Source organism: Mustela erminea, chromosome 3, assembly GCF_009829155.1.
Source record: "Mustela erminea isolate mMusErm1 chromosome 3, mMusErm1.Pri, whole genome shotgun sequence".
In the NCBI taxonomy this organism is placed as follows: Eukaryota; Metazoa; Chordata; class Mammalia; order Carnivora; family Mustelidae; genus Mustela; species Mustela erminea.
Window position 1 is genome coordinate 62,457,828 of NC_045616.1, and position 19,487 is coordinate 62,477,314.

The 19,487-nt window shown below is 44.6% G+C and overlaps 1 protein-coding gene across 4 annotated transcripts in view; it reads right to left on the reverse strand.

The window, feature by feature from the left end:
• The window catches only part of F2RL1 (F2R like trypsin receptor 1), a 33,179-nt gene extending 14,024 nt beyond the window's left edge, over positions 1-19,155 (reverse strand). For 3 of the 4 annotated variants that reach the window (XR_004283938.1, XR_004283937.1, XR_004283936.1), the window contains exons 1-2: positions 18,726-19,155; positions 6,304-9,395 (exon numbers count right to left, since the gene is read on the reverse strand). Coding sequence is in view for 1 of the 4 variants with exons in the window: in XM_032335912.1 (XP_032191803.1) it covers positions 8,284-9,395; positions 18,726-18,807 (1,194 nt within the window). In the remaining 3 variants the exon portion in view is untranslated. Of the gene's footprint in view, positions 1-6,065; positions 9,396-18,725 lie in introns of those variants that run through there. The other variant, XM_032335912.1, reaches the window with a different exon arrangement.
• Positions 19,156-19,487: the final 332 nt, after the last annotated feature.

Sequence of the window (19,487 nt, forward strand, 5' to 3'; positions counted from 1 at the left end):
TTCTGAAGACTGGAACATTTCTCTTCCTGAAATAACTTTTCTAACCCACCTGAAAACAAAAATTAAGAGGATCAATCCTGTGTCAGGGGGCAGTGAATGAATGAGTTGTGTCAAGTAGTTAGAAAATGGGGGCACCTGATTGGCTCAGCAGGTTAAGCCTCAGGTCATAATCTCGGGGTCCTGGGATCGAGCCCCATGTCGGGCTCTCTGCTCGGTGGGGAGCCTGCTTCCGCCTCTCTCTCTGCCTGCCTCTCTGCCTACTTGTAATCTCTCTGTGTCAAATAAATAAAATCTTTAAAAAAAAAAAATGACACAAAAGGTATATACATGATTTATCACATGCTCTGACCGAGGTATACAAGCATCCCTCCGCACATACTAACATTCACTCAGGATCCTGCCTTGAATAACTAACCAAATTCAACACCCCTTACACCACGAGCTACTACAGCAGCTACTACAGAGGCCTGAGCTGAGGAGGCCACAGATACGGCTGCAGCCAGCCACAGCGTTATGGAGGGCACGGATTCTCTGCCTTCCACGGAAATTTTGCCCCAAGAGCCCAACATCTGAGGGCGTAAGAGGACTATCCGAATCTGACTACAATAATCAAACCAAACCAGATCATTCAGCACCAAGCCAAAATCAAAAGCATTTAGCGTCTAAGATTTTAGGAATATTTATCACCTCATAACGGCCTCTTTCATGTCTCCTGATTTCCTTTATTTTTGCTTTCATAACTGTGAGATCTCTCTATTCCTTTTGCAATAAATTAAGTTAAAACAGCAAAAAAGGAAAGAAAGGAGGGAAGAGGGAAGGGAGGAAGGGAGGTGGGGAAAAGTCAGAGTATGCAAATGGTAGAATTATATAATGACGGGCATTCTAGGGAGATCAGACCAAATATGTAGGAGCAAAAGGCACATGTGCAATGTCCTCATTGCCAGTTAATGATAAATCCTGTCAGAGTGGAATTCTCAGGCACAGCCAGCCAGATCTAGAGGGTAGGTGTGCGGTTGGGGGTGGGGGTCCTGGTCTCTGTTTTTCCCCATCCTTAGAAGCATATTAACATCACCATGAGGCAGCAAAGCTCTATGAATTTTACTATTCTTGACTGCTTCCCGTAAGTGCAATATGAACAGATCAGAGGTCTTAGTCAACAGAACCTTTTAATCCTGTAGCTTGCTTTTTGTATGTGGAGGGCCAGACTGTATGTCAGTGGAGGGCAACTAGGAAAATCCAGTGGGAAAAGCTACAACCTGTTTTCCTCAACAAATGCATTGCAAGGGAGGATAAAAGATAAATTAAGAGACTTAAAAGACATTAATCTGTTGCAGTGTGAGCTTCATTGGGTTCTGACTTTTTAAAAACTAAAAAAAAAGGGCGCCTGGTTGGCCCAGTTGGTTAAGTGACTGCCTTCAGCTCAGGTCTTGATCCTGGAGTCCTGGGATCAAGTCCTGCATCAGGCTCCCTGCTCAGCAGGGAGTCTGCTTCTCCCTCTGACCCTCTGCCCTCTCATGCTCTCTCTCATACTCACACACACACACACTTTCTCTCTCAAATAAATAAAAGCTTTAAAATAAATAAAAATAAAACTGAAAAAAAGAAACCACTAAGAATATTTGAGACCATTGGAAATTTGAATGCAGACAGAATACTTGATATTAAGAAATTGCCTTTTGTAAAGCATAATTTTTAAATTCCGTATCTCAGGGGCACCTGGGTAGCTCAGTGGGTTAAAGCCTCTGCCTTCAGCTCAGGTCATGATCCCAGGGTCCTGGGATCAAGCTCCGCATAGGGTGCTCTGCTCAGCAGGGAGCCTGCTTCTTCCTCTCTCTTCTGCCTGCCTCTCTGCCTACTTGTGATCTATCTTCTGTCAACTAAATAAATGAAGTAATTTTTTTAAAAAATTAAGTAAATAAAATAAATTCCGTATCTTTTAGAGTACTGAAACATTTGAAATAAAACAATTTCCAGGATTGGCTTCAGAATAAATGAGATGAGGAGGTGAATGGGGTAGAATTTAACAAGAGTTTAATGTTTGTGAGGATTGAGTGATGGATACACAGCACTTCCTTATACAGTATACCATCTGTGAGAGTACAATCCTCCCTAATTAAATTTGAAAAAGAATTATAGTTTTTAAATTAACAGAAACATTATTGAATAAACACCATCTTCCTCTTGGCCCCTGCAATTTTTTTAAAAACCACAAATTCTGATAGAGCAGTGTTATATATATATATATATATTTAAAACCACAAATTCTGATAGAGCATAAACATTTTATTTAATTTATTTATTTATTTGATAGACAGACAGAAGGCAGAGGCTTTAAAACCCACGGAGCCATTCAGGTGCCCCTAGAGCAGTTGTATTTTTAACAAAATCTCCCATCTACAAAAATCTTTGGAGTGAAAACTGTCTGTCAAACAGTAAGAACAAGACACAGTCCCCTACAGGTGCCCAAGTGGCTTCTGAAAGAACTCAGAACACAAAGCTTGGCTACAACTGCTTTCTCCGGATTAAGTAATTAAGTCTACCCTGTGCTACACAGAAGCTATAATTAAACCCTTCTGTGTACTGACATCATTCACCCCAGGCTACATGGTGAAACTGGGGTGAGGAACTTGGAACTGAGCCAAGACACAGTGATGTTGTGAATTAAACCATTTGCAGGTGAGCAGGCCAGGGTCCAAGGCTCGGAGTTCAGGCTCTTAGTATCAGCTGTGGTGACCAAAGCCATGCCTTCACATTCTCCATGAAGGAATGATAGAAAACGTTCTAGAATAGGGGCACCTGGGTGGCTCAGTGGGTTAAGCCTCTGCTTCGGCTCAGATCATGGTCTCAGCGAGCCCCGCATCAGGCTCTCTGCTCAGCAGGGAGCCTGCTTCCCCCTCTCTCTGCCTCTCTGCCTGCTTGTGATCTCTGTCAGATAAATAAATAAAATCTTAAAAAAAAAAAAAAGAAAAGAAAACTTTCCAGAATAAACAACGTTTATTCAGAACAGAAGTTTTCTGCAGCCCACCCAGAAAAGCAATTTAGATTTCCTCTCAGAGATAATACAAAGAGAAATGGGACTATATTTCCCCCAGGCCAGACTCTTTCAAAAACGTCTCCAGGTGAGAAGGAGCTGGGGGAAATTATAAAGGAAGGACACAGCTTTATTTCTTCCAAGACGTTCAGATTGGCAAGTATTTCAGGCTGTGACAACTGTTTACGACAGAGCAGGTAAACAGACACGGACACAGTGTTGACAAGTGCAGACTGACCCAACATCCGGAGGGTAATTTATTGTGATCAGAATGACACACCCCCTTTGACCACGAAATTCTATTTAAAAAAAAAAGTTATATTTCTCGTAACACAGTATATCCAAAGAACACTCCACCCTCACAGTTCCCTCTCCTGAATCACACTCATTAGCATATTCTAAAGATAACAGAATCACTCAGTGGTTGTCCTGTCCCACAATCCTCTGCTCCCTTTCGTAATTCAACCTGCTGAACAGGGTCATCTGTCATTATCATGTCTACTTCCTTACTTACTTCTCATTCTTTCTTGAACACACCCACCGTGGACTCCTATTCCCACCATGTGACTGAGCCTCATGATATGGTCAAGGTCATCAGTGTTCTCCATGAAGAGCACTGGCTCACTTCGCTGTTCGGATTTTATTCTACATAGTTGACCACTCTCTCCTGCACATCCTTGGCTTCCCTTCTTTGGCTTTTCTCTCTGCCCCAGTGGCCAGTCCTTTTCAATCTCTTTAACAGACTCTTTTTCTGCTCAAAAAAGTCTGGCTCAGTCAGTAGAGCGTGAGACTCCTGATCTTGAGGTTGTAAATTCAAGCCCCAGGTTGGGTGTGGGATTACTTAAAAATAAAATCCTTTTTAAAAAGGTGCAGCAGGGTGCCTGTGTGGCTCAGTCATTAAGCGGCTGCTGCTTCTGCTCAGGTCATGATCCCAGGGTCCTGGGACTGAGCCCCGTCCCTGGCTGGCTGCTCACCAGGAAGCCTGCCTCTCCCTCTCCCACTCCCCCTGCTTGTATTCCCTCTCTCACTGTGTCTCTGTCAAATAAATAAATCAAATCTTTAAAACAAAACTCTGCATTTCTCTAAAAAAATAATAATACTTAAGCAAAAGTGTTCAGAGGGATAAACCATGATGGCCTTTCCCAAGCCGCCTTTTCCTTCATGCTTTCCTTGACTTTCTCCTATTATCAAGATCTAACTTTGGAATAGGCTGATATCCCTTAAAGGCTCTCCAGCAGCCCAAATACCGGAGGCCTGGTTTTGTTTCTAGTACCAGTGAATTTCACTGAGAACATGGACCCCACAACTACTGCTAAGGTAGGAATCCTTATTTGATTACTTGCACTTAATAAGCAGTAACATTGCAGAGCTGTTTGTGGCATGGAGAAAAGAACCACTCACACTGCTGCTATGTGCTGATGGCTTGCCTGGAGCTCCCCATGGAGGCTGCAGGCTCGGGCAATGGTTTCTGCAGGAGGGGATGGCCCCTAACTCCAGTTGAGCCTTCTCACTCGCCAATAAAGACAGAGCTGGGAAATACTCCACCAAATGACTGACTCATAGAGGCAAGAGCAGCCTACACCCGAGCCAGCTCAGACTCTCCTTAATAAAGACAAGGTGTGGAGAACCCCCCCGTCTCTCTGAGGTTCCTAGGCTTTAAAAAAATGTGGGACTCATCTGCCAGAGGTTTTCATTTCTTTCTTCTTCAGAACTGGGGGTGGATGACACATGCCTCTGACTAGTGGAATCAAAAACTTCTCTCCTAAAGACAACATCTAAACTCTGCAGCACAGGAAGATGACTTTGATCAATAAGACTGGGGGGAAGCAGTGACAAAATTTACCTTTGATTCTGTTAACATAGTCCAATCCTCCCAAGGGCCTCCAGTGAGTTCAAGTTCCAGGAAGAAAGTTATAATCACTGAACTATGCATACTGATGAGCTTACAGCCCCAGGACTTATGAAATCTTGGTGACCAGGAAATCAGTTAGTCTGAAACTGCTGCTATGAACGACAAAAGTGGCACCTAGGAAATATCCATAAAACAACTCCAAACCAGGCAGTTAAGCATTCTTGCCTGCACAAATCCACATTCACTTTTAAGACCACCCTCTCAGGGGTGCCTGGGTGGCTCAGGGGTTAAGTTTCTGCCTTTGGCTCAGGTCATGATCTCAGGGTCCTGGTGATCTCAGGGGCTCTCTGCTCAGCGGGGAGCCTGCTTCCCCAACTCTCTCTCCCTGCCTTTCTACTTGTGATCTGTCAAATAATAAATGAAATCTTTATAAAAATAAAAAGAAATAAAGAAAGAAAAAAAGATGTACCTCAATTTGAATGGAGCCAGTGGAGTGCAAAAGACTCAAATTTGCAGATGATTTAAAAATGTGGACCCCGCTGTGCCTGGATGGGCCAGTTAATCATCTGACTTGCAGTTTTGTCTCACAGGCAGTAGGACTGAGTGTCCCTGCTCAGCAAGGAGTCTGCTTGAGATTGCTTTCTTCCTCACCCACACTCCGTGCCTCCCCCTGCCTGCGGGCATGCACAGCAACCTCTCAAATACTTAAATAAATCTTAAAAAAATAAAAATAAAAAAGAAGTTTGATGAAAAATGAACCAACATCAACAAAAACCCTCTTCCTTGGGAAACTAACAATAATCACCCATACAGGGAATATTACCTGGTCATTAAAAATAATGAAAAAGGGTAGGTGGCTCAGTTGGTTAAGCATCGACTCTTCATTTCAGCTCAGTTCACGATCTCAGGGGCATGGGATTGAGCCCTGTGTGGGGCTCTGCACTCAGTCTGCGAGTCTGTCTCTCCCTCTTCTTCTGCCCTTCCCCCAACTTGTGCTTGCTCTCTAAATAAATAAAATCTTTAAAAAATATATTTTAAAAAAATTAGGAAGATCCACATTAATGGATTTATAAGTTAACATGTGTGCACATGTTACATATTCATGTATTTAAGATATTTAATATATAATATTTAAGATATATATTTAAGATATTTAATATAGAATACATTTTATAAGTTACTATAAAAATTTGTTTTCTTTGGGAGATGAGAATGGGCATAGGTAGGAAAGAAAATTTTCATATCATATGTTCTTGTTCAGTTTAATATACCAGCACGTATGATAAAAATGAATAAAGAAATGCAAATACCGAAGTACGTTTTTCCACTGGATCAGTCCATACACTACCTGCAGGGGCCCTGTGAGCCATCTGCTTCTGCTTCCTTTTCTTCTGTGTCCACCACCTTTTTGCTTTCTTACCTATAAAATGAAGACAACCCAAGCCTGCTATGAGACACCAAGCAGTGTGTTCAGGGAAGGCAAGCGTATAAACAGGCACTGAAAGGGGAAGGGGGGGCGAAGCAGAAATGACATCTCATCAGCAGTCAAGAGAGGAAGTCACAGTGCTCCATGGTATTTACAAGTGCATACATGTGCCAAACACTTAATCCTTGTACCTCTGTAAGGAAAATACCGTTATCCTCATTTTACAACTGAGAAACTAAGGCACAGAGAAGGATCTTCCCTTAGCTCATGAAACCAACTATGAGGGGGTCAGATGTCAGCTCTGTTTCTCCACGAGGCTATGCTGCTTCCATACAAATTAGGACAGTAAGATTCTGTTTCTAGTCAGATTAGCAAAATTGTAAAAGACTGACAGACTAAATATGGATGAGCATTTCAGGAAACAGGTGCAAATGTACTATTTTGATTGAAATATAAATTACTGAAGGCAATTTGGCAAGAGTTACCAAAATTTAAAATGGTAATCTGACTTCTGACCTGGTCATTCCACTTCTAGGAACTTATCCTACAGAAATACTCACAAACATGTCTACACAGATGTCCAGTGCAGCACCGTTTTAATAACAACAATAAAAACAAAAAGAGAGAGACTTCAGGAGACATTGCTAGGGGAATGGCTAAATACATCTTAACATATCCCCAAATTAGAGTCTGTATCCATGAAAAATGGAGGTCAATGAACAGTGAATGGAAGAATTCTAAAATGTTATGTGAAAACAACTGTCATCAAGCAATATGTACTATATTGGCCCTATTTACCTAGGAAAATATGGCGTGAGCATCACATTGCTTTTTATAGGAGTGATGCTGGGGCTTCCCGTTTCCCACACCCTCCTTTAAAAAACCCACAAAACACACAACTCAAAAATAAGTTGTAAAAAAAAAAAAAAAGGGGTCATGTGTTATTTATAAATCAATCATTACAATGAGATTATTTCCAAAAATTCACAAATACAAGTTATACAAATTCAGTTTGGAATATGTACCCCCTAAATATATTACAAATCACATCTCTTTCGCATTCTTTTCCAAACAGATGTGGTTCAAATATAGTGAAGGCATTACAATTTCGTATTTGTAGCAAGTGAAAAAAAAAAAACTAACAATAAATAGTTCAACTATAATTCTAGAAAACACTAAGTGGTAAAATCCCCTCTCACTCTGAAACCATCTATATCTCAGATCACCTGAAGATTGAGTCGATATAAAGTTACACAAACTTTGTGTTTCCACATTTCAAATCTTCAATGTATTCTCACAGAAGAGACACACAGCAGTTTGCTTCTCCCTTGGGACCCAGACCGGCGGTTCTCAAACCTGGGTGAGCCCGAGTGTGCATGGCAGAATCCTGTTAAAATGCAGTTACCTCAGACCCTGAGCCCTCTCATTCCTGAGTCTGACGAACCCCCATTTTTAAACAAGATCCACAGGAGGTGTAGAAGAACCCCACTGAACGCTGTAAGTCTACAGTCCAATCCTAACCGCTGTCCCCAGTTGGAATGGAAGCAACGCCGACTCGCATAGCTTCTTCACCTCCTCACTTTCCTCAATCTGTACAGTCAGTCCCTTGAACTGCTCATCTCAGAGGACACGGAAGCTCCCACACGGCTGTAAGGTTCTCCTACGAACTATGCCTTCACGTCAGCGCTAGTAAGAACTAGTGACCCTGAGCTTCTGTTTTCTCACTGCCTTCTGAGAAGTCTGCTTCTGTTAGTTCCATTTCCGGGAGCACCTGAGGAGAGGAATTCTGAAACTGCCATCTTGGTTGATTTGAGAGACTTCCCTCATGGTAACAGGGAGCTTCTAGCCATCCTCAGAGGTGCTCCATATACATGGTGTGTGGTGAGATCCACTGGGTCAGAGAACAACAGAAACACACCCGTACATTACGCAGGTTCCACATCCCCCCGTGGTTTTACAGACACGCTGAATAACTCAGTAAGAGGTCTTAACACTGGTTGAACTCGAAGAGTAAGAGCTGGACTTCCTGGAGAACTTCTGTGATGTGAGGGATATCTGCATCTGCCGCACAGTACGGACACTTCGACAGAGGAGCGCGTTCTTCACGTGATCCCTGAAGTCTTGGGAAACAAAGTAGTAGACGAAGGGGTCAATGCAGCTGTTGAGTGTGGAAAGACAGAGGGCTAAAATGTACACTGCATAGACGTGGCTCTGGCTCCTGGTTTTAATCAGGAAATAATGGGCCACAAGCAGAAGGTTACTAGGAGTGAAGCAGATCAGGTAAGTGGCCAGGACGGTGACAACGAGTTTGATGGCTCTCTGCCTCTTCTTTTCCGAGTTTTCATCCATCGCAGAAGACCGGAGTGTTCGGATCATCAGCACATAGGCAGAGGCTGTGAGGAAGGCTGGGAACAGAAAGACTCCGATGGCCAGAGAGAGGAAATAATTGAACATGTCCCCTACCAACACCTCCTCAGGCAATACATCATGGCAGGTTGTGATGTTAAGGGCTGGAATGTACACAGTCTGCCTCACAACATACAGGGGGATGGTGACCAGCAGAATCAGCAGCCATATTCCCAGCGAGAGCCCAAAGGCAATGTTTGTCTTCTTCCTGGGGTGCACCAAGGGATTCACAATGACCCAATACCTCTGCACACTGAGGCAGGTCATGAAGAGAATGGAACAGTACATGTTGCCATAGAAAAAGCCAATGAGTACTTTGCAAAGAGCTTCCCCGTAAATCCAGTTGTTGCCATGTATGTGATATGCAATCTTCAGAGGGAACCAGATCACAGAGAGGAGGTCTGCCAAGGCTAGATTGGCCATGTAAACCACAGCAGGGTGCTTCTTCCTTGTTCGGAAAAGAAAGACCCACAGAGCCATGCCATTACTTGGCAAACCAATAGCAAATACAATTGTGTACACAACTGGAAGAAAGACGGTGGTCAGTTTTCCAGTGAGGACGGAGGCAGCAAACTCATCCACAGAAAAGCCTGGTTCCACGGTAACTCCTTTCCCAGTGATCTGAGAGGAGCTCTCAATCTTACCAATGAGACTTCTTCCTTTGGAGGTTCTATTGGTTCCTATACAAGAAAGGCAAGGCAGACAAGGGTCATTTCAGGGATTACTCTTTCAGCAGTAATGGCTTAAATAAAAGTACTTCAGGGGCTCCTGAGTGGCTCAGTTGGTTAGGTGTCTGCCTCTTGGTTTCCACTGAGGTCATGAGGTCGTGAGACTGAGCCCTGCCTCGCTCTATGCTCAGTGTGGAGTCTGCTTGAGATTCTCTCCCTCTCCTCCCCCTCTTCTCACCCTCAACCACTTGCATGTGCGCTCCCTCTCTCAAGTAAGTAAATAAAATCCTTAAATAAAAGAACTTTAGACAAAGACAGGAGGAGTACACAAAAGGCTTATAAATGCTTTCTTCAGGTGATGGGATTATTGAGTTTTGTTTCTTTGTTTTTACAATTTTTTTTTTATTAGAAGGTTGTACGATACATGTGAAATAGAACATTGATTTCTAGGACTCAAAAGAAACTGAGTATTTCAATTTATTGTTTTACAAACTATCCACAGTTATTAGCTCCTAACTGTTGTACAATGGCCATCTCTCTCTGGCTGTGAGACAGGATCCAGCCTGGCCAGTCATTCCCTCTCCCAAAGTCTGACACAGGGAGATTTCCAGGAGCACAAGGGACATTCCCTCTCTACCCACAAGGACAGTGCAAGCCATGGGCAGGGATTCCCCTGCTTCTGTGTGGGCCTCCTGGAAACCTTCCTACGGAGGCCAGCTGGCAGGCAAGTCTTCTGACCTCAGGGTCACTGAACATGTCAGTGCACTATTTGTGTTCAGACAAATCTCTGACTTTCAAGCAAGTACCAACAATTTATGCTGTCATTTCCGTATGTGCATTCAACTTTAGAAACCACACACAAATGGCACACCCAGCCTACATCCCGCCTAACCAAGTGTTCATGGAGGGTGGCTCAGTCAGTTAAGCGTCTGCCTTTGGTTCAGGTCATGACCCACGGGTCCTGGAACGGAGCCCCACATTGGGCTCCCTGCTCAGAGAGGAGTCTGCTTCTCCCTTTCCCTCTGCCCCTCCATGTGCTCTGTCTCTCCTCTCTCTAATAAAGAGGACCGGAAGGAAGGGAGAGAGGAAGGGAAAAAAGGATCTTTGGAGGGCAACTGGTGGCTCAGTCAGCTGAACATCTAACTCCTGATTTCTGCTCAGGCCATGATCATAGGGTCCTAAGGTCAGTCCCACATCAGGCTCTGTGCTCAGTGGGGAGTCTGCCTGAGATTCTCTTTCCCTCTCCCTCCACTGCTCCCCTCCTGCTTGTGTACTCGTGTGTGTGCTCTCTCAAATAAATAAATAAATAAAATTCTCTTTACAAAAAAAAAAAAAAAGATATTCATAGACATAATTAAGGATCTTGATACAAGAACACCATTCTGGATTATCTAGGTGGGCCCCAAATCTAATGACAAGTGTCTTTATAAGAGAAAGGCAGGCGGAGACTTGAGAAAAACAGAAGACAAGACCAAAAGGAGAAAACCGTATGAAGATGGAGGCAGAGGCTGAACAATGCTGAGGAACAAGCCAAGGAATGCCAAGTAAAACCAACCATGAGATGCTGGAAAAAATGGAAGAGATTCTCCCCGAGAGTCTTCAGACGTGCTAATGCCTTGAATTCAGACCTCTGCCCCCCAGAACTGTGAATGAATAAATTTCTATTGCTGAAAGCCACCAGGTAGTGGCTACTGTTACGGCAGCCACAGGAAACTAAGCACTTAGGATACGCCCAACTTTCCTTCTACCGAACGTCTTTCACAAAGCTTTAAGAAGCATATGAATTATTTTTAAATTAAAAATAACAAAATACTGGGGCACCTGGGTGACTCAGTTGTTAAGCATCTGCCTTCAGCTCAGGTCATGATCCCAGGGTCCCGGGATCCAACCCCATGTTGGGCTCCCTGCTCAGCGGGAAGCCTGCTTCTCCCTCGCCCTCTCCCCCTGCTTCTGTTCCCTCTCTTGCTGAGTCTCTCTCTGTCAAATAAATAAATAGTATCTTTAAAAAATGAACATAAATAAATAAGTAAAATAAAATATTGCTATATATTACAGTATTCCTCAGATACCTGACTAAAACCCACAGTAAAAAAAAACACCCAGGGGGCGCCTGGGTGGCTCAGTTGGTTAAGCAACTGCCTTCCGCAAAGGTCGAAGGGATCGAGTCCGGCATCAGGCTCCCAGCTCCATGGGGAATCTGCTTCTCCCTCTGACCTTCTCGCCTCTCATGCTCTCTCTCACGGTCTCTCTCTCTCTCAAATAAATAAATAAATAAATAAATCTTAAAAAAAAAAAAAAACCACCCAGGGACACATGGGTGGCTCAGTAGGTTAAGCGGCTGCCTTTGGCTCGGGTCATGGTCCCGAGTTCCTGAAATTTGAGTCCCACATCAGGCTCCCTGCTTAGCAGGGAGTCTGCTTACCCCCTCCCTCTGCTTGTGTTCTCTCTCTCACTGTCTCTGTCAAATAAACAAATCTTTAAAAATTAAAAAAATAATTTAAAAAATTTTAGAAAAGGTGGAAACAACCCAGAAGTTCATCAGTGGATGAATGGCTAAACAAAACGTGGTATATGCATTCAATGGAATACTAGTTGGCAATAAAAGTAGTAATGATACACGCTACAACCCGAGTGTGGAGTGCATGGATTCACTATAATCTACTTTCAGATGTTTAAAACTCTCCATAGTATCAAGCACATAGGGTCAAGAGTTTGATGTAAAGAGATCAAATTTTGTTTAAAATAAGAATACTAAAATAAAGAGGGGGAGAAAAGAGCAAGAAACGCTTTTTAAAAAAAAAAAAGAGGAAAGAAAGGGAAGGAGGGATTGAGAGCAATTTCCTGAGAATATTCTAAAATATGTCCTTGAATTGTCTCAATCAGAAACAACATTCTTGGGACACCTGGGTGGCTCAGTTGGTTGGACGACTGCCTTCGGCTCAGGTCGTGATCCCAGAGTCCCGGGATCGAGTCCCACATCAGGCTCCCAGCTCCATGGGGAGTCTGTTCGCTCTGACCTTCTCCTCGCTCATGCTCTCTCTCACTGTCTCTCTCTCAAATAAATAAAATCTTAAAAAAAAAAAAACAACAACAGCATTCTTGTTAACTGTATGCACTGTACTGGTCACAGAGTACAAAAACAGCATGCTGTTTAACACTAGTGAACATCAAGATGCTACTCAAAGATCCTTAATGTCCTTTCAGCATAGCGCACAGATGTTTACCACATGCAATGCTCTGTACCAGTCACCAAGACTCACAGAACTTGTCTAGAACTGATACTAACCCAGCTCCCAACTATCTACCTACCTACCTACATACCCATAATCTCCCACCTGTAAATAGGGTAAAATCATTTTTTTAAAGATATTATTTGAGATAGAGGGCACCCATGCATGAGCGAGAAGGGGGAGGGAGATGGAAAGGGAGAGAATACTGAACAGACTGCACTGTGCGATGGGGGTCTCAATCCCACGACCCTCAAATCATGACCTGAGCCAAAACCAAGGGTCAGATGCTCAACAGACTGAGCCACCCAGGATCACCCCCCCATCCCTTGGTAAAATCACTTCTATTTCATAGTGGGGAAAAAATCAAATGCACATATGAATTTTGAACACATATGATGGACTGGGTACAAAAGCATCTCCATTTATGGGCTGTAATCAATAGCATTTGCCCAAGTATGCAAGAATACCTACCTGCCAATATCCAAGGCAGCATCCCCTACCCCCACTGCAACAGGAAATAAACAATGTTCATCAGCCCCTATTCCTAACTTACCAAATCCCCAGATGGTCCCTAACATTAATAGTAGATGCTCTACCTATCTTTGAAATGCAAAAATAACTACACTTTACCATCGACAGAAAAAAGCAACTGACAGAACATGCTTCCATCTGTGTAACAAAATATGCATTTATATGCAACACCTGAAATCTAGAGGGGTATCCACCGAAGTATAAAAAGCCATCTCTGTAAAGCAGGTGGGGAAGGGAGAACTTTCCTTTTTTTCTTCACATGCCTCTAAACTGTTTGAATTTCTTTGTCAAAGGAATGTAAACTGGTACAATCTTTTTGGAGGTCAACGTGGCGAAACAGGAAAATTTTAAGTGTACTTGCCCCAGGACCTATCAACTTAGTTACAGAAATTTGCCCTGCACATATACTAGCTAATATGCACAGAAATACTGAATGTACAGAATACTTACTGCACTATTGTTTATCCTGACAAAACAAAATGTTAGTCTCAACAAACATTAAAAAGACCAGTTTGGGGTGCCTGGCTGGCTCAGTCGGTAAGGCATGCAACTCCTGATCTCTAAGTCATGAGTCCGAGCCCCAAAATAATCACAAAGATTACTTAAAATAAATTATAAATAAATTAATAAAAAATTAAATTAAAAAAATTAAAAGATTAGTTCAGTTAACTTATGACATTTATAAAATGAGTAATATCCCCCCCCATAAAAGTATGGACAGACTTTCCTACAGTGACCACGAGCAGGTAATGTTAGAAAAATAACTGTTGCAGAGTATATACAATAAAATCCTTCTATTGTTACAAAATATATAGTATTTGTCCAGAGAAGTCGGCTGAGACTGGAGAGGAGAGAGAATGGGGGATTTTTCACCTTTTTAAAACAATTCTGGTTTACTTTCAAGAAAAATGTATGAAAAACTTTTAACTTTGAAACTACTACCTGTGGGGCGCCTGGGTGGCTCAGTCAGTTGAACATCTGACTCTTGGCTTCAGCAGAGGTCATGATCTCGGGCTTGTGTCTGGCTTTGGCCGGGGTCATGATCTTAAGCTGGCGAGATCCCGCTCTGCACTCATTGCTTAAGATTCTCTCTCCCTCTGCCCTGCCCCCATTCTCTTAAATACATATATAAATCTTGAAACTACTACTTGCTCTTTGCTATTTGAAGCATCCTTCCGTGGCCCTCCCCTCCCACCAAACCACAAGTACTGAGCAAGTATTTTATTTGTGTTAACTCTCTCTCCTCTTGTATCCTTTTCTTTACTACTCCCTCACCCCAAATCTATTTGCTTTCAACCTCTGGGAACATAGGCTGAAAACTAAAAGCTTCAAATACCAGAGGACCCTGTCCCTCCACCCCACCCCAGGTACACATTAGTAAATTTTCATTTGTTCTTTCAGGATGAGCTGTTTTCATCTCAACACTTGCCTAGCTAATAAAACCATAAGAAAGTCAAACACAGACTTGACCAAAACATCATCTATCCAGGTTAATTAGTAACTATGCACAAGGCAAGCAAGAAACCAAACACAAATTTAGAGTCCCATCTTCACATTTATTATAATATTTCTCTCTTATTACAAAACACCAGAAATACACAATGCATCTATTAACAGAAGACTAATTTAAAAATTATTGTAAATCCTCCTAGAACAAACTGTAGAATTTAAAAATGTTTTGTTATTTTTTTTTTTGTTTTTTTTTTTTTTAATTTAGGGGCACATGGGTGGCTCAATCAGCTAAGCAGTTGCCTTCAGCTGGGGTCATGACTGTGCCATTCCGAGATCAAGCCCCACGCTGGGCTCCCTGCTCAGCTCAGCTGGGAATCTGCTTCTCCTTCTGCCCCTACCCCTACTCGTGCTCTCACTCAATCAAATAAAAAAATAAAATATTTTTTAAAAGATAAAGATTTATTTACTGGGGAGAGGGCTCCACGGGTAGGGGGAGGGACAGGACCAAGTCATGGGGCTTGATCCCACGATCCATGAGATCACAACCTGAGCCAACACCAAGAGCCTAACAGACTGAGCCCACCTAGGGCTCGGAAAGATTTTGGGGTGAGTACGTATTTTATGCATGGATGTATGATGTCAGCAGTGGTTTACTTTGGGTACTGAAAATGATTTCCTTAAAAAATATTGTTTATTTATTTGACAGATAGGGAGACAGTGAGAGAGGGAACACAAACAGAGGGAGTAGGAGAGGGAGAAGCCAGCTTCCTGCTGAGCGGGGAGCCTAACATGGGACTTGATCCCAGGATCCTGGATCATGACCTGAGCCAAAGGCAGAAGATTAACCCCTGAGCCATCCCGGCGCCCTGAAAATGATTTTTTAAAAAAGATTTTTATTTATTTATTTGAGAGAGCATGCAGGGAGCCCGATTCAGGGTTTGATCCCAGGACCCTGAGATCATAACCTGAGCCAAAATCAGACCCTAGAGCAACTGAGCCACCCAGGACTCCGAAAATGACTTTTTTTTTTTTTAAAGTAGGCTCCACACCCAGCATGAAGTCCAAAGAAGGGCTTGAACTCAATACCCTGAGATCAAGACCTGAGCTGAGATTAAGAGTCGGGCACTTAACAAAATGAGCCACCCAGGTGCCCCTGAGTACTAAATATGATTTAATTAAACTTTTCTTTTTCAAAAAAAATTTTTGTGGCATGCCTGGGGTGGAGCCTTCTTAGGATTCTCTCTCCCTCTCCCTCTACCCCTCCACACAACTATGGTCATTATTGCTCTCCAGAACATGTCTAGATCACATACTACTTGTGTAATTCATAATCAGTTACAAAGAGAACAGAACTTTCAGGCTCCAAAAGAAAAACAAATGCATCACGGGGGACTTCCCAGGCTTGTGAGATGGCAGAAAGAAATAAACGCCTAGGGGCGCCTGGGTGTCTCAGTTATTACACGTCCCCCTTCAGCTCAGGTCATGATCCCAGGGTCCTGGAATTAGAGCCCTGCATCAGGCTCTCTGCTTGATGGGAAGACTGCTTCTCCCTCTCACACTCCCCCTGCTTGTGTTCCCTCTCTGCTGTCTCTCTGTGTCAAATAAATAAATACAATCTTTAAAAAAAAAAAAATAGTAAATGCCTAAAACAAGCTGATGTAAATCCCCAACTGCTACCACCCTACGCAGCCACTCTGGGCAAACCTACTCACTTCATTCCTCTTTTGGTATTTATTGAGCTCCTTTAGATAATGAGACTGTGCTGGACTATGGTGGTGATGACGACACTAGGGTCCCTGGCCTCCCAGAGTTTATGATCCAGTATGGAGACAAAATTAAACATATTTACACAAACAACTGTCAATAACTGTTGGGACAGGAATGCAAATGTGGTCTGATGGAGTGTCTTCCCTACCCCCACCCCAATTTCGTGGCCCCCCTCTGTAAAATGAGAAGGGGTATCTTTGGTGGAGTTGCCCTCCCGGAGTCAGTCCAAAAAAAAGAAAACTGAGAAGAAAATCAAACCCAGTATCTGCCATTAGGAAACTGAGGGGCATGCATAATGGTCAAACTATGAAGGGATGAGCAAAGAAGTATACTAAGGGGCATAAAAACCTTGGGATGCTCTATTTCTCAATCATACTCCATTGAGAAAAGCTCCACCTACCTTAATGTCTGTCACTTTACCAACCCTTTAGGAAAGTTACTATGCAAAAGGAATGAAAGTTTGTGGAGGGAAGAGAAAACAAAACAAAACAAAACCCTCAAGGAGCAATATTAAATAGTTCTGGTTAACAAGTAACTTGGTTTTGTTGTTGTTGTCGTTAAACAAGTTCACTACATTCTCCAGGAACCAGTGCGCACCCCCACAACTCAGTCTTCTCAATTTGTAAACAGTCAGTCAAATATTCAGGGCTATCTTCCTCTATGAACTGTCTAAATCAGAAAAGCATTCAGTCATCTACACCTACATATTTTTTTTGTTTTTAATGTTTGCACATCCTTAGTTTTGCCCCGGAATTCTAAGGGTCCAACTTTAAAGCCAAAGCATTCTTTTTTTTTTTTTAACAAAGATCACAAGTAGGCAGAGAGGCAGGCAGAGAGAGGGGGAAGCAGGCTCCCCGCTGAGCAGAGAGTCCCATGCAGGCCTCCATCCTAGGACCCTGGGATCATGATCTGAGCCGATGGCAGAGGCTTTAACCCACTGAGCCATCCAGGCGCCCCTAAGGGACCAACTTTAAAAGACAGAGGCAAATCGTAAAGTGTTCACCACAATTTCAATGTTCCTGGTAATAAATAACTGCCTTCACTCTAACGCTGACCAATAAAAATGTATACAGTGGTGCAGTTTTCAAGTATATATAACATCCTTTTCTGTAACTCCAGAGGAAGAAGGGTCACATTCTTAAGTCTAATTCATAATTCAAACCGACAGTGATTTGCTCTTTTACAATGCTTTTACGAAGAAGATAAAAAGTGACCCGCCTTTTACAGCAGGTCTGCAAATTTCGCAGGGAAACGAAAACCTCCCATTTAAGGCTACTCTGGCAGCTCCAAACAGCCGGCCAGCCGTTAGCAACGCAGTAGCGTGATTCCTGCCGAGGAACCCCCAGGCCCGCAGAGGTCCGCTCAGCCGGGGAGACCCCGTCCCCGGGAGTACAGGCTGGAGCACATCCCGCGCAGCACAACGGGGGAAACCAGCAGCCTCCGCACAAGTCAGCACCGCCCGGCCGCTCCCATGCCGCTCGGTGTTCCACTCCCGGAGCTGGCAGCCTCGGCCGTACACACCTGGGTGCCAGCCAAAAGGCCCGAAAGCCGGGGCCGTAAGATCACCTGGCCGAATAGAAGGCACAGTCCAGGAAGTCCCATTTGTAAAATACGCGCGACGCGCAACTTGTCTAAAACTCGAGGCTGAGAGCTCATTGCGCCCAAGACCCAGCGGGGTCCAGCCCTTCCAGACCTGGGGCATCCACAGTACCGGAGGAGCTCTGCGCCCCACCTCCCAGAAAGTTTGGAACTACGTGAGCCTACCCCGAAGACGCGGTTCCAAAAGCCCAAGGGGGTCGCAAAAAGCGATACAGGGCGCCTGGGTGGCTCAGTGGCTTAAGCCTGTCTTCGGCTCAGATCTTGATCCCAGGGTCCTAGGATCGAGGCCCGCATGGGACTCTCTGCACAGCGGGGAGCCTGCTCCCCCACCCCGCCTGCCTCTTTGCCTACTTGTGATCTCATTGTCAAATAAATAAAATCTAAAAAAAAAAAAAAAAAACACGCGACACAGATGTTTCTCAGGCCTGGGGCTCTCACCCATTCCATACCGCTCCGAGCCAACTAACTCCAAAGGGTCCTGAGGGGTCGGCCCCTCAGTATTGGCGGAAAGCCAACCAGGGGGCAGGGAGGCTGAGCCCATTCCCTCCTCCTCCCTCCGCGGACCGCTGCCTCTCCAGGATGTCCTAGCCAGTAAGCCCTCCCGGCGCAGGGATCCCCATCGAAGTCACCTAGAGGTGGATGTGGGAAGTGGTGGCAGCGGCAGCAGGACACCCTTCGCGCACCTGCCCGCTTCCACCACCTGCCAGTGTGCCTTGGACCCCTGCTCCTCAACTACAGGAGCCCTCCCTGACCAATTTCTCACCTTGGATGGTGGGACTGCAGGAGACGGAGGCCGCCAGCAGGATGGCGCCCCCCAGCAGCCACGCCGCGCTTATGCCACGCATCCTTCCTGCAGCCCCGACGTCGGGCGGGCAGGGCACTCGCCGGCAAGTGATTCGAAACTCGGAGTCCCACTCGCCGCTCGGCGAAGAAGCCGCGGTCTCACCTGCGCCAATCCAACTCTCTCCTGGCGCCTCTCGGGACCTGGATAAGTTTCAGTGAAACCCGAGCCGCTCGGCGCACCTGCGCGAGGCCACGCCCCGGGGCCGGGACGCACGGCTTGACCCCGCCTCTCGAACGCCCCGCGCTCGAGTCCGGCTCCCGGCAGTCTGGCCCGGCTCGCGCACGTCCACCTACGCGCTGCAGGTGCTCAGGCCGCCGGCCAGAGGGTGCGGGAGCCGCCGGCGGGCGGGGCTGGGCCGGTGAAGTAGCTGTATTGGAATGCAAATGACAGGAGCGCTGTGACCGCGAGTTCTCGCAGACCCGGCCCCGCCCAGAACTCCCATTACCCTTTAATTACTCTTGTGGAACGGGGGTCTTCCATGTCTTTCCCTCCCCTTTGTTAAATGGGAAAAAGCCAACGCCCCAACTCACGGACTTCGTCACTGGTAATTGGTAGAGGCTTCCCAGTGTAGCGAGCAATGGGGGGGATAAGGGGTGAGTTTGTTGGATTTTTTTTTTTTTTTGTATGCTTTGTTTTGTTTTGTAGGGGTGACTTTTTAATCTGCAGAGACATGGTGGATGG